The following is a 14138-nucleotide window of genomic DNA, read 5'->3' on the forward strand; positions in this document are numbered from 1 at the left end:
ATTATTTTTTCTCAATCATCAGCATTTTATATAAGAAGGATCCCTGGAAAATTTTAACTGAAGAAAACTTAAAGAAAATATCAAGAGAAGAGGTGTTAATTTTTTAAAAGTTAGTAGGTTCACCTAAATTTTGGTTAATATTCTGTCTTTCTGTGGTCCACTTCTCTGTGGTTTGATGGCTTAGATTGCTCATGGTGCTAGATTTCTATAAATGAGGAGATGTGTTTTTCTCAACTGCAGATCATATAGTTGATTGTTTCAATGGCAGAGATTGCTCCTTCTAGACTTCTAGCTACTTAGTTTAGAGCTTTCAAATCTTCTGGAAAGAAGATTTATGGAATATATACATTCTTTTAACAGGCCAGTCTGTGCTCTGCTGGCTGCTCACAAGACTTAGAGACCTAGAAAGTTAATAGACAACAGTGAGGAAAAACTTGGATGACCAACAACACAGCACAATGTTTAATAAGACTCACAGCTTTATTTCTGCTAGAAAAAAAGGAAGGGAAAACAGTCTCCTTTTTTAACAAAAAGTTTAAACAATTGCTTTGCTTTATCTAATAAAGTCTCTGGAAGAATGAGGCCACCCTGGTTTGGAGAGTAGGCTATTTCCAACCACCCTACTTTCCCAAAAGTTCATTCAGTTATAAAGTCCTTCTGAACAATCCCAGGGACTCTTGGTTCATGGGAAACATATTCCCCAAAAGCATAAAGAGCCAATTTCTCAAAAATAACTGGCTTGTTTTAGAATGATGAAAAATCTAAAAATATTAACTTGCATAGCCATTGAAATTATTGCTGATTTTTACAAAATCATTGCAGGTAATTCTGCACTAACTTCCTCCTTTTCTCTCATCCCAAACTCAGGATCTCTAGCAAAATTAGAAGCTACTTTCCAAATGAAGCTTTAAGGAGGTTTTACAAATACATATATGGAATCTAAGGAATTTGCATAAAAGGAAGGGGAAAATAAATTAAATAAATAATATCTAATAAATAACTCAGACAACATTCATTATCTACAAACTTAAACACCAGAAAATGCTATCTTCAAATATAGATTCCCCCAACCTCCTCTCACAAAGGAAAGTGTCAGCACAGACTCAAAACACACAGGATGGTTTTGGATGCTTCCCAGAGGGTTTACCAACCAAGGGTAAAAAAATCCAGCAGGGTTGGTGCTGCAAGCAAAATGGAAAGAAAATAACTTAGATTTCGAGGAGGTATAAATAAGAAGGTAAAAAAAGGCAAGATTCACAGATAGTTTGGCCAGTTCTAGGCGATAGCTGAGCTGTAGAAAATGACTTACTCATCTGTCTGCCTTATCCCTTTTGTCATTGACCTTATTTGTGTACCGAGCATCCTAAACTTATCCTCTCTGGCAGGAGCAGGATGTGATCCACTATCACATAAACCATTTAGGCTTTTAGTTTGTTTTAAATAATTGTCCTGGCATATTGACCAGGATGGTAACATTTCTCTGGAAAAAGATACATTTGACAAAACTGGTGTTGCTATTAAGGAAGGAGGGGAGTTACATGATGAAAAATGAACATCCTGTGAATCAGGATAAACTTGTGATGAAGATAGAGATTGGTAAAAGCATTCACTGACCCTGAATTTGATATCTGCATTGCTGTCTAGTTACTCGAATTCAAAATATTATCTACAATATATAATAATAAAGTATATTTTACAAGTGAGAAATAGGTAACAGTGGAGGAGGATACACAAATTGTACATATGTTGGAAAAATTAAGTTTGGTCAATAAATTGATTGGTGCTTGTGCTTCCAGAAAATATGATATTGGTGTGGACAGAAGTCAGTGATTTTAAACATGTTTTCTTTAACCAAAAAAAAGTTCAACTTTCCAAAGAAAATCTAGTGATTTACCTATGGGCAGGTGTGAGCTAGAGGGAGTCTCCAAACTATGATATAGCCATAGTTAATATAGCCAACAGCCATTCTATTGCATTGCTCTTGAATGTGACCTGGGTTGTTGCTGATTCCAATAATAGCACCTGAGCTTCATCAGAATTTCCAGAGCCCTCTAGTTATGGAGGCCATGAAATGGTATAGATGATTCTCTAAGTCCCATTGGTCACAGGAGTCTGAGGTTTCAGTGACCTGATTACTCCACCCCCAGTCCTAATAAAAGTGCTTTTGAAATGTTATCAAGAATCAAGTTGGTATGAGATATCAATTATGGTTCTCAAATTACTAAGGAAGTTATGTTCAGCTTGCAGCCCAACAAGAAATAGTTAATCTCTTAAAGAACATGTTTTGTTATTCACGGCGACAGCCAACTTAGAATTTTAGCCTCTGGAGACTATTTTTAGATAGACACAAAAAAGTCCAAACATTTGGTCCCCAAAAGTCACGCACCTGGTGCTCCTTTGGCAAGTCCATTTGACCATCAACACATAGTATCCATCTCCTACTAGTCCTCCATCCTTTCAGGTTCAAGATGTTTATAGAGCAGTCACCAAAGTTACAGAATTTCAGAATTGTGAAGGACTTCAGAAATCATCTAGACTGAGAACAATTGCTTGATTTTACCAGTAAGTAAACAGAGGCCAGAAATGGAAAACTACTTGGCATAGATCATTCAATAAATTATTGGCAACACCAGAATAGGACCTAGGGCTTCTCTGCTATTTCCACATGATTGGAAACATGAAATAACTTCACATGAAGACCCTAAATAAAGGAATCAATACAATTTGAGAAATTGATGAGAAAAGAGAGTGACAGGTGTAGGAGGGCCTAAATGGACTGGGACTAATGTATTTGATATACATCTATGGGGTTCCTTGAAGGTCATTGAATCTTTAGCTCAACCACTTGAATTATGGAAAGCATCTCCACATCATCCTCTGAAATGCTGATCTTACTGCTCTAATCAGTGAAGATTGTATTGAGTTGAGCCCCAATGCCATGGTGGGGGTAGGAATCATAGGACATATCTATGGGAACATCATAGCGAGTGGTACCAGCTTGAAAGGGAGTTGAATGCACATGCCCTGAGCTTAGACTTGCAGAGGGGTAATGTGGCATGAAGCTATAGGATTTATCCAGGTCAGGAGAGCCATCTTGCTTCAAGGAGAAGTTTCCACTGATGCTCAGGGGTGGAGTAAGTGGGCCCTCATAAGGTGGTGTAGTGCAGTCAGGTGGATGATTCCCAAAGGATGATTCTCCCAAAGTCTTGAATATTGGGGGTTTCAGATTAATAAGATGTGTTTCCATATGGCCATAAGGAGGGCTGGGGAGCCCAGGAGACTGATAGTTGAAGTTGTGGACAGAGATGGCAGAGTCACAAACCACAGACTTCTCCTCATGTTTCTCCAAGAGGGCAGACTGTGGGCCCAGTTGGAGGCATCCAGCCACCAAATTGCTAGTAGGCTGAGAGAGCCCTTTACAGAGCATCTCCACAAAACCCTTCCCTTCAGGTGTCTGGCCAGTTTCCAGGACCTCAGACAAAGCCCAAATATAGTTCCTGGCCAGTCTAAGAGTCTCTATCTTGGACAGCTTTTGGGTTTTAGAGTAACAGGGCATGACTCTCCTCAGGTTGTCCAGGGCATCATTCAGGCCATGCATCCGGGTCCGTTCTCTAGCATTGGCCTTGACTCTTCGAGCCCTGAACCTCTCCAGGCGAGCTTTTGTCATCTTCTTTTTCTTGGGACCCCTTCTCTTAGGTTTCTCCCCGTCCTCTTCCTCCTCTTCTTCTTCCTCAATACTGTCATGCTCTTCAGCTAAGCTGCCAAGCATCCCATAAACAGTTGGTTTTCTCTCCTCCTCCTTCATCTCATTCTGAGAACCCAGACTTTTGTCCAGCCAGGAGGGTGTGTTGACTAACTCTGTCATCTCCTTGGGTTTCACATACACTTTTGCCATTTCTAGGTTCTGGAAAATGAAACAGCAATGTTTAGCATCTCTGAATATTTTATTTGACTTTAAACTAAACTTTTTTTTATACCTTGGATATAAAGTACAATATTTGTACTGAGATTCAATTTAACAATTATCTAGTCCAAGGCCTCCATTCTAAATAATTAATATAAGACTCAAATAAATTCATAGGAAACTTATTTTACTATGGCACATTATAAGAAAATAAAGTATTGAAAAAGAAAATTGACTTGATTATTCATTACAGTGTAAATGCCTAACAGTTTTTATTCTCAGGTTTTTATTCATGGGTATCCTAATGTAATAATAACTGGTAAACCAGTCAAAATATTTTTTCTTTTTTTCCAGAATTCTGGTCATGAAGGGAAATAGATTATAAGGGATATATAAATTATTGTCCAAATAGAGAAATTTCTGTAAGTGAAAAAGGATGCTAAAGTAATTATAATTAGAAAATATGTCTATAATAATTATAATTATTACAAAATTTAAGAGCATATCAAACAATAAAATAAGTAAACTGTTGCATTTTTACACCATAAAATAAATGAAAAGCTGTAGTGAGATTATTCAGACTACTTTGTATGTATTCTACAAAGAACTTCCCAGCCTCTATGTAGAGACATAGCACATGTATCTAACCTATAACATCCCTCACTTCCCACTGACTCTGCCAACTGTTGACTTCAAGCATCTCTTAGGCAAGAGCCATGGCACAACTGGTTGGTATACCACATAGCCATGGTATAGGTCTCTTGCCATCACCAGAAGAGCATTTTGTTACTCAGCAAGCATTTTGTGGTCTGTCTAGTGTTTATGATGTTAGAGGTGTCAGTGATATGGTATCAAAAAGGTTCAGGAAAAAAGAGAGGATTACCACTGATCATCTTTCAAATTTGCTCATATGTTAAAGTGAGAACACTTTCCATTGTGTATGTATCTCACACCACCAGAAAAGAATATAGCAGCCTCTAGAATTACAAGCCATGAGTCTACCAAACCTATTTAAGATTATTTTAATGCAACTTATATTATAATGATACTTCATTAAAAATGAAAATTCTGGACCAAATGCTAAACTTAACAGAACACAGTTATTGCAAACATCAGTGAGGGCGGCTTCAAACAAACACTGAAATAACCTGACTGCTTTAATTCACTTAACAGATACTGTTTACTCAGAATTTTTTCTAAAAAAATTATTGAAAACAATTGGAAACCAGAAGAGACTGTGTCTTAGTAAACATTTTACACTCAGTCCTGGAAGAATGTGAATTGTTTTGAGATTTGTTGAGCGATTTCTGGGTGTCTAATTTACCAAATAAAAATATCTGTTAAGCTCCATTGGGTCACCTCAGTTTACCAGCTAGTCTTTGAAATGTTAAACCTTGCATCACTTCCATATATAAAAAAGAGGAGAGCATATTTTTTTATCTTTGGAGCTTGAGCCTCAAATCAATGAATGCAAGGATTAGGACATAGCTTTTAAAAATATAAATATATGATTTGATTTGTTTCTGGTAATCTGAGCTTGTTTTCCTTGTAACCTCATTTACCTCCTATAAATAATTAATATTACTGCTTTGCAAAAACAACCTAGGCTTCATGTTAATCAGCACAGAAATCATGTCAGCTTGACTTACTCACTTAATAAGGCTTTCTGGGTAAGCAGCTTTATTGAAAACACACATTGGAACCTATTGGTCAACTGGCTGCCCAGGCCAAGTCAGAAAATCCCACTTTTAATATGGATGATAGAGCTTGTGTGCTGAGCTGCACTGCTAACTCAGGCAGCTACCCAGCGGGAGGGTGAAGGATCTAATTAACTTTCTGTAAAAGTAACACAGACCTTTCAATGGCAGGTGCACTCTGAGGTCAGTGAGGATGGAGTAGGCTTGGGAAACCTAATGTTCCACACGTAATTATAATTACATTTGCATAGCCTTATAGAAAACCTTTGAGGGAAATGAGGATTGTTATGCTCATTTTGCAGTCGATGTCACTGTGGGTCAGGAAGGTTCAGTGATGGAAATGCGAAGACACAGAGCTGGTAGAATAGGACATAAAACCAGTTCTGATTCCAAATCCTAGGTTTTATGTCCGTTTCTTTCCTCTTCCATCACAGCTACAGGAGGAAAGAAAGGCACTTTGACTTCAGGAAATGTGGATTGGTAGAGCTAAGTCACCAGGAAGTAGCCACCAGCCAAAGCTAGGCTAGTTTAAGTGTTCTCTGCAGTGTCTCTTGGTTCTCATATTCCAGGATTCCTTCTTCTTCCATATATTTTCCTTGTTGTTTTCACCCATTTATTCCCCCTTGCTCTTATTCTCTGCTTCCTTTTCTCTTCCTCCTATTTCTCCCATGTCCTCTTATCATCCTCATTACCACTGAGACACACATGCATGGAGAGGTGAGGAGGAAGGACGAGAAGGAAGATGCAAGGGAGGAGAGTTTACTGAACTGCTCCTGAAACTCAACCCCACCCTAGCCTCTGTATTTGACCTTTTTTATCATCCTCACCTCCCTATTTCTGGACTCCAGCCAAATTCTGTCAATCCTCACCCCCATCAAGAAGCGAGGCCAGGAGAAGAGAGTGGACTACCTTTTGCTTTTAACATAATTTGATGGTCTCCATAAGAGTCAGAGAGCTGCTTTGAAATCAGATTGTTGGCAGGTATGTTGGAAAAGAACCAATTGACTTTAGCTGAAATAAGGGAAATGGCAACCAAGTGTCATCTTAGTTCCTCTGATAACTATGGGAAGGATATAGAGGGTTCCAGTTTAACTTCATCTTTTCCCACATGAAGCTGAAATAACATACTCTTCTGAAAGTCCCAGCTCTTCTAATTCCTGCTTATTGATCTCAAACACACTACATAAGCTCTCTGATCTCTCTTTGATAAAATGGGAATAAGATATATTTTACATGATTCTTGCAAAACAAATAAAATATGAAAAAGGATTTTGTAAACTTTAAGTGCTATAAAAACATCCATATCTTTATCTTGTGTTTATCTTTGGATTTTCTAATCTAACCCAGTAATGCATATTTGCTTGTTCAAAAATAAAAATTGTTTTTCACAACTGAATAGTAAAAGTACATTGTATTGACTATTGTGCCTCTTCTGATTGGCTCAAAAGATCATCGGCTAACTGCCCAGTATCCCACCTTTTCCCAATGTGCCCAAACAGCACAGACTCTGGAGTCAGATGACTTAAGTTTATATTTCAGCTTAATTACTTACTAGATATGTAAACTTAGGCAAGTTTCATAAGCTCTCTATGCCTCAGTCTCTTCTTTAAAATGGGAATAATAATAGTCTTACTTCATAGGATTGTAGTGAGCATAAAATGAACTATTACATGTAAAGACTTTGAACAGTGCCAGACATCATAAATGTCATGTGTTGGGTGTTATTTTTCCCAAAGTTCACCATGAGTTTTTCTGGCCACATGGACAAAAGTGGGTATAATTATGATCTACACCTAATGTTGATTACATGCCAACAAAACCCTGCTTTACCTCAACTCCCACTTCAAAATAGTCCCTGATCTTCAACCTTGAGGAAACTAAGTACCGAAGCTCCTGTTCTGTTGCAAGGGGTGAGGCTACAGAGTTCTATCAACTGCCTCTACTGGACTGACTACAATTTTTCCACCTTATTCAGGAAAGAAGTTAGGCTCTCTCATTCTGGTTTATAATTGGGAAGCAACAGCTGGCCAGATACTCTGACTTGGTCACATGATTTTTTGGGTTCATGAAGTTTCTGGTGGAATACAAACAACTATTGGCACTTGGACAGTGTTCCTTTTATCTTTGATTAAACTATGCTGGGGATATGACTTTCCTACCAGAATCAATGCCAGAGCTCTGAAGAGAAAAGTGAAGTGTCTCTCAAAAAGAAGTAAAAGCCAGGACTTTTCAAAGATAAATAAAAAAAATTCCTTTGACCTTTTTCATCTACGTATCTTCAATACATCAAAAGATAAGCAAAAAGAAGAAAGAAAAATATACAGTTTTAGATTTGAGTTGAAAATGTATGTGATGTAGTTCTGAGTTTTGATCAAGGAAACCAACTTGGTTCTCTACAGAACAGGTACCTAACTCTACCATGACATTTAGCCTGTTAATGAGCCAGCTCAGAGATGTATTAAAGGAAGCATTAAGCTGAGACCTTCTTCCACCACTCATCCATTAAATGAGAACATACAAGTTATTTTAATTCTTTTACCCTTAGGGCAAAGTGGAATAATATTTTTGTCATATCTCATTTAGAAGCTTTTACAAAAAGTAAGGAGATAATAGTACTTTGTAAAATTATTGTGCAAATATAATAGTTGGCAACTGTTTCATAGAAGCTGTATAAAAAATCTATTGCACTATTTCACAATTATTGTGGTACACCATTTTGGATTTCCATATCCTAGAAAACAAAGTAGCTTTCAAATTATACCTGATGGCAATTCCAGTATGACAAATATCAGTGAATACTGACTCCGGAGGCAGAATACATCCCCCCTGACCCTCCAAATACATTCCAATCCTATAAAGCTCACTTTAACCTTTGATCTTGGAATTTGGACTTCCTTATGCATTTACACAATATAACAAAATCCTCCCCTTTCTTAAGGATCCTTCCATGAAATTTTAAGTTTAGTCAATTCTCTCACAGTTAAAATTTTCTCCCACTTTTTAACCGTTTTAACCTGTTCCAACAAAATGTTTGCTTAGGCAATGATTGTAACTACCCAGTACTTTCATCACTGGGGCTGAGGTCCTCGATTCATTACTATTGTATAGAGCTTTCCTGAAATTTATCCTACACTTTTACTAATTTTTGATTTGTCATGGACAATTTTTCATTGATGAATAAGTGGGTAAGGAGCACTGGCATATGTGCCTGTGGTGATTAGACAGTGTCTTACCTCTTTTATTAAATAATTCATTGTTGTTCTATTACAACTGTCCCAATTTTCCTCCTTTGCCCTCCTTTACTCATCGCACTGCCACTCCCACAGTCAATCCCCACCCTGTTATCCATGTCTGTGGGTCAATTGTGTCTTACCTCTTAAAAGCTGATTGTATTCTCTTCATATCCTGATCCTATAGCTAAATCCTAAACACAACAGAAATGGGAGTATTCAGCCCAGTTTCTAGGGAATCTAAGGGCCACACAGACTAAATGACTTATTCAGAGTTTGTACTGTAAAGACAGAATGGAGATCAGGTTGCTCACAAATTGCACTGCCTGAAAACAGCTGGTTGACTGTTTGGCACTTTCCTACAGAACCTTTCATATTCTACCACCTCCCTCTTGATTAATACCTGCACATACACATGCACACACTCAAGCGCATACACGAGCTTGCACACACATCTCGTTCAACATAGCCATGTCATACTTCACTTTTCATAGTGTTAGATCCTAATGGTGAACTTTGCAAAAAGAAGTTACTCAGTCCTTCAGTTTTCCCTCCATGTTCTACAGCATTTCAATTCTGGTCCCTCTGTCAAAAAATGAGGGAGGCAATTTACATTTATTAGAATTTTCTGAATATATTTTTGGGGGGGTGAATGACGTGTGAGAGGTGATAGAAGTTTGTAGAAGGCACAAATATGCATAGACAACCCTTCCCTTCTGATTCCCTATCTGAAAGAACTGAGGGAAAGGAAGTTCTCCCCACTCTATTTCAACTAAGTGTTTTTAGTAGACCAAAGGGGACAATGGTAAGAATACCCTAGAGGCTTTACAGCATCTTTTCTCACTCCCTATTCTGTTTTTTTCTCTTCCCCTTCCTCCCCCTCAACTCCTTGCAGAGTCCCAAAATCCTATAAGCAGAGTGATGGATCAGGTCAATTCTTCAAACTTACTTGCTGAACTACCTTGAAAAAGCAATGAACTTTTTAGACATTTTTCTTCATTTATAAAATGAGAGGGTGGGTTTGATGGGAGTGGGGGATGGATGATTTGTAATCTCTACTGTCAAAAAATGATTAATAATATCTGAGTTTCACTTTGGGTGACAGGTACTATTGGTATTAGTGAAGTTATTAAAATTTTAATATCTGTATTTAAATATCTGACTCTCTCTTCTCTATTTGTTTCCCAAATCCCACTCCTACCTCTCATAGCCCTGAAGAGACTTACCTTGCCCCAGCTGCTCCTCTAGGTCTGCAGAAATGTCCCACAGAAACTTCTGTAACCTCTGTCCCAGCCCAGCCGCTGGCTCACCTCTGGCAGTGGCAGTCCCTGGCGTGAACTCTGAGAATCTGTGTCCTGGAGGAAACCTAGAGAAGCCAAGTTTCCCTGACCGTCCAGGTCTTAGGAAAAGGAGGTGCTTTTAGCGATCCATGTTAAATCCGGCCACTGCCTCTTAGAAATGCCACCAGATCTGGTTTCTCTGGCTACTACTTATTTTACTCCTTCCTTGGAGCTCTGTGTGCTCCTCCAGGAAGGCTTTGGGCTGATGCTCTCTTTGCAGCTGGTTTAGTCGGTCTCCAGGACGTTCCCTGGTTAGTTGCCGGAGTGGAGCTTTCAGGACCACAGCCTCTGGGCAGCTCCTGCTCTGTGGCCGGAGTCTCCAATTACAGCAGTTTTGATTGCTTTCCCAGCTGACCAGGGAGGTGTGATTCTTCCCGCAAGCTAACTCCTCCCCTTCCCCATCCAAAAGACACACCTACTTCAAAGTATTCTTTTGGTTAGGTCCAGCTTAGCTGTTTGTTTGTTCGTTTGGTTAAATGCGAGGAGAGTTGCTGAAGTTGAGAGGTAAAGAAAAAGAGGACTGGAAATCTTTGTGGTTAAAAAGGTAAGAAATGGGAGTGGAGCAATGTAGGCAGAACGGGAAAGAGAATTGGAGAGAGACTTGGAGAGAGGGCTATGAAGGGCAAATAAAAATGCTGACCTGTTTATCAAAAAGTGAAAAAGATTCATTCCCAGAACACAGCATCATTCACCTTACACGTGTGGATTGGTTTCTTTGGATATAAAACTTCAGAATTCTAAAGGCAGAAGGAAGAAGTAACTTCCTCTCTCTTCAACATCAAACTATTCCCATTTAAAACCCTTTCATTTTATTTAGTGAATATAGACAAAGCCATATCTATATTTGTTGTACTATTCTTTCAACTTTTCTTTGTTTAAAATTTATAAAAAACAAAAGGCAAATGAATGAAATTTTTCATTTTAAGAACGCTTAGCTGTTCAAATTACAAACTGGCATTCACTATTGTTTTTCAAAATATATCATTAAGCACTCAGGTGGAAAAAGTCCACCTAAGTGGTAATGAAGTTAAAGTAAAAAAAAAAAAGTCACATAATTCCTAAAATTCCTGTCATATTATTTGCTAGAAAAGGAAAAAGAAAATTGCAAAAATGTAAAGAAAATACTTCGGTGTGCTTATGACAGGGAGCTGTGGACCAGGCTACCAAGTCAAAGTGTGGCATCTTTGTCTTAGAGATTGTCAAATTTGGACTACCACCTCATGTAAAAGTTGACCAAGATTAAATGATTAATTGTGAGTTTATTTTGAGGTGTAGCACTTGGCTGAATGATCTTCAGTAAATCATTTCTGGCATCAGTTTTCACATCTATAAAATTATCTGATCACTTAAGTTTTTTCCATCTGTAGCAAGATAGAATTCTGAGTCCAAACTCAACCTCTTTTTGAAATTGACTTGAAGGAAAGTGCCCAGGTTTTTTGGAAATCATTTGCTCTACCAATGTAAGTAGCACATGTGTCTAAAGGAGATGAAAAATTGTAAATATTTTTGTGTGTAAAGAAAGGTATAGAAGGTTAAAACAAAAGAATTTGTTTTATTGCCAATAAAGCTAAAAGAAATACCTTAAATTTTAAATAGTTAATTATTTTAAAATTCTGGCATAGGTATTATATGATTCTTGTCCTTCACAGAAAATAAGAAAATAAAAATTAACACTTTTTTTACAGTTTTCACAGGGAGGTCTTCATCTTAAGCAAATCTTTAAACTCTTACTAACCTTGTTTTTTATCCCTATTCAGGAAATACATGCTCATCAAAATAAACTTTATGTTCAGAGTAATTAAGTAACACATGCTAAGAATGGTGGATTTCTGAAAGCCAAAATATAATTCACTGTTCAACCATAGAAAATTTATCTGTGGAGTAATTGGTGTTTAGAATAGAGCTGCAATAAGTACATGTGGAATGGATTAATCCCCTGCTCTGTGTCTTCAAAGTCACCTCCACGGATATTTGAGGGTTGATGACACTGGTGGTGTTGGTATTCTGTCTATGAAATGTTCAGAGGGGCGGAAGAAAGATGAACATATTGAGACAAAGATAAGGATGGGGACAGAACATTCTGTGGGGCTCCTTGCTTTCTCTGAAAATATAAGGGACTGGACATGTTAGGATTAGCTCTCTAAACACATCCAATTGTGTGTGTGTGCCTGCATGTGCAATCTTGGGACTGAATTTTCTTGAAGAGCTGCCTTTTGGAGAGGGAGGGATGGAACCTATTTCATCAGAATCACTCTCATCACAGTTCCTCTCCTTAGGCACTCCCACTCGGCTATTCAACTCTGAGAGCAGGGACAGGAGCAGTGTGTGCAGTCTGCAGAGGAAAGGGGGCGGGGACTGAATGCAGGTCATTTGCATTCATTCTCCTCCCCCCCACATGGGTCCTGGGCGAGAGGGCCAGTCTCCAGCCCTGCCTTCTTTTTCTGCTGCTTTTTGTAAAGCTCTGAGCTAACCTGTTAGAACCATCTGCTGGGTGGGGAAAATGTAACCAGCGCTCAGTTACAGGCCCATAGCCCGGGAGCCATTGAAGCAGAGAGAAGGGAGGCAACAGGCAGATTTATGGGCAGCAATCTGTTCCCCACACCCCCAGGCCCCTCTGCCAGGAGACAGCTTGATAATCCATCAACCCCACTAATGAATTAATTAGTATTCCCAGTAATCCTGACCCCCAAAGGAGACCGGCCTGTGGGCCCCTAAGGGGGCTAGAAACTGCCTTCTTCGACCAGACATTGAAAACCGGGACCAATGCCTGACATTAGGCCCCAGGGTGCTAAGCTGCAAGCCACGGACCCTGTTGTTAACGATCCCCAGATGTCCCTCCTCACCTTCCCTCAGGAGACAGCTAGCTTTTGCTGAATTAAAACCAATACCACCAACAAATAAAGTTCAGAGCCATAAATCGGGGACTATGGAAGGGAGGGCTGTGAACTTCCAGAAAGTGAGGATTAGAACTGTCCATATTCAAGACAGACTTGATCAGATCCTAAAGTTGCTCTCCAAGAGTGAGCGCAAAGTTGGGTTGGGGTAGGGATGGGGGCGGAAGGTAAAAGATTCACGGTCCATGATCTCTAGAATCTCAGCGTTCCAGTAGGGAAATGATGCAGGGTCAAAAATAATTGTGAAACAATGTGATTTGTGACATGAATCTCTTCCGAATAAAGACTGGAGTAACACAGAGTCATCAGCTGAGTTTTTGAATAGTCTGGAGGCTGGCATCTGGGAAGTTCAATAACCCTCCCTTACAACCATAGTCTCCATTGTTTTACAAGACTTTGAGACGCAATTGGGAGAAAAAATGCTTAGGAGTAAGGGAGCCTGTATTTCAACCCCTAGTCTGCCTCTGACTATGTGGCCATGCTGACTGATCTAAGCTGTCTCACAGCATCAGTCAGTAATCAGGGTAGGTTATGATCTCTCCAGTTCCTTCTGGCTCTAACACTCAGTTATGATGACATAGTTCAATGTTACAATCCCCCTTTGAAACTAACAGTAGCCCATTCAGAAGTATGCGGCTGAGTGCCCCAATCTGAGTAAGGAAACGGACCAGGTTAGTGACAAAAGTGGGTCTAGAAATCAGATCGTAGACTTGGGTGACTTCTCTGCCCCGAGATTTCTGGTCTCTTTTGGGAAGAACACTTGTCTCAACCTTCTTCCACCCCATTTATTAAAGGCCTTGGCATTTGGGCACTCATTGGGCACACAGAGTGACTCGTTTCAGCTGCAAAAACTACCTGCATTTGTGAAAAATCTGTTGAGAAACTTCACCTTTGAAAACTCTGTGCCATCTGCCTCCAGCATCCTTCTCTGCACTTGGTATCCCCAATTCATAAGAGCAAAGTTCTCTAGGATTCAATTAAATCCTAACATTGCTGTTGAATAACCATGCAACTTCAGACAAGTTAGTATTTATCTCTCTGTGCTTCAGTTTCTTCAACTGCAAATTGACAGC

At 39.0% G+C, this 14138-nt stretch overlaps 1 protein-coding gene across 1 annotated transcript; it reads right to left on the reverse strand.

Moving 5' to 3' along the window:
* Positions 1-492: 492 nt before the first annotated feature.
* Positions 493-10447, reverse strand: NEUROD4 (neuronal differentiation 4). Its single transcript, XM_045829683.1, has 2 exons — positions 10058-10447; positions 493-3904 (listed from the first exon to the last, which is right to left on the reverse strand). The coding sequence occupies exon 2, from the start codon at positions 3893-3895 to the stop codon at positions 2900-2902; it is 996 nt and encodes a 331-aa protein (XP_045685639.1). The 5' UTR covers positions 3896-3904; positions 10058-10447; the 3' UTR covers positions 493-2899.
* Between the last annotated feature and the right edge of the window lie 3691 nt (positions 10448-14138).

The sequence above is a fragment of the Phyllostomus hastatus genome, unplaced genomic scaffold, assembly GCF_019186645.2.
Source record: "Phyllostomus hastatus isolate PE091 unplaced genomic scaffold, TTU_PhHast_1.1 phas_scaffold_93, whole genome shotgun sequence".
Lineage (NCBI taxonomy): Eukaryota > Metazoa > Chordata > Mammalia > Chiroptera > Phyllostomidae > Phyllostomus > Phyllostomus hastatus.

Bases quoted from the DNA above. Each gene is read 5' to 3' on its own strand.
- NEUROD4 (XM_045829683.1), bottom strand. From the start codon at position 3,895: ATGGCAAAAGTGTATGTGAAACCCAAGGAGATGACAGAGTTAGTCAAC.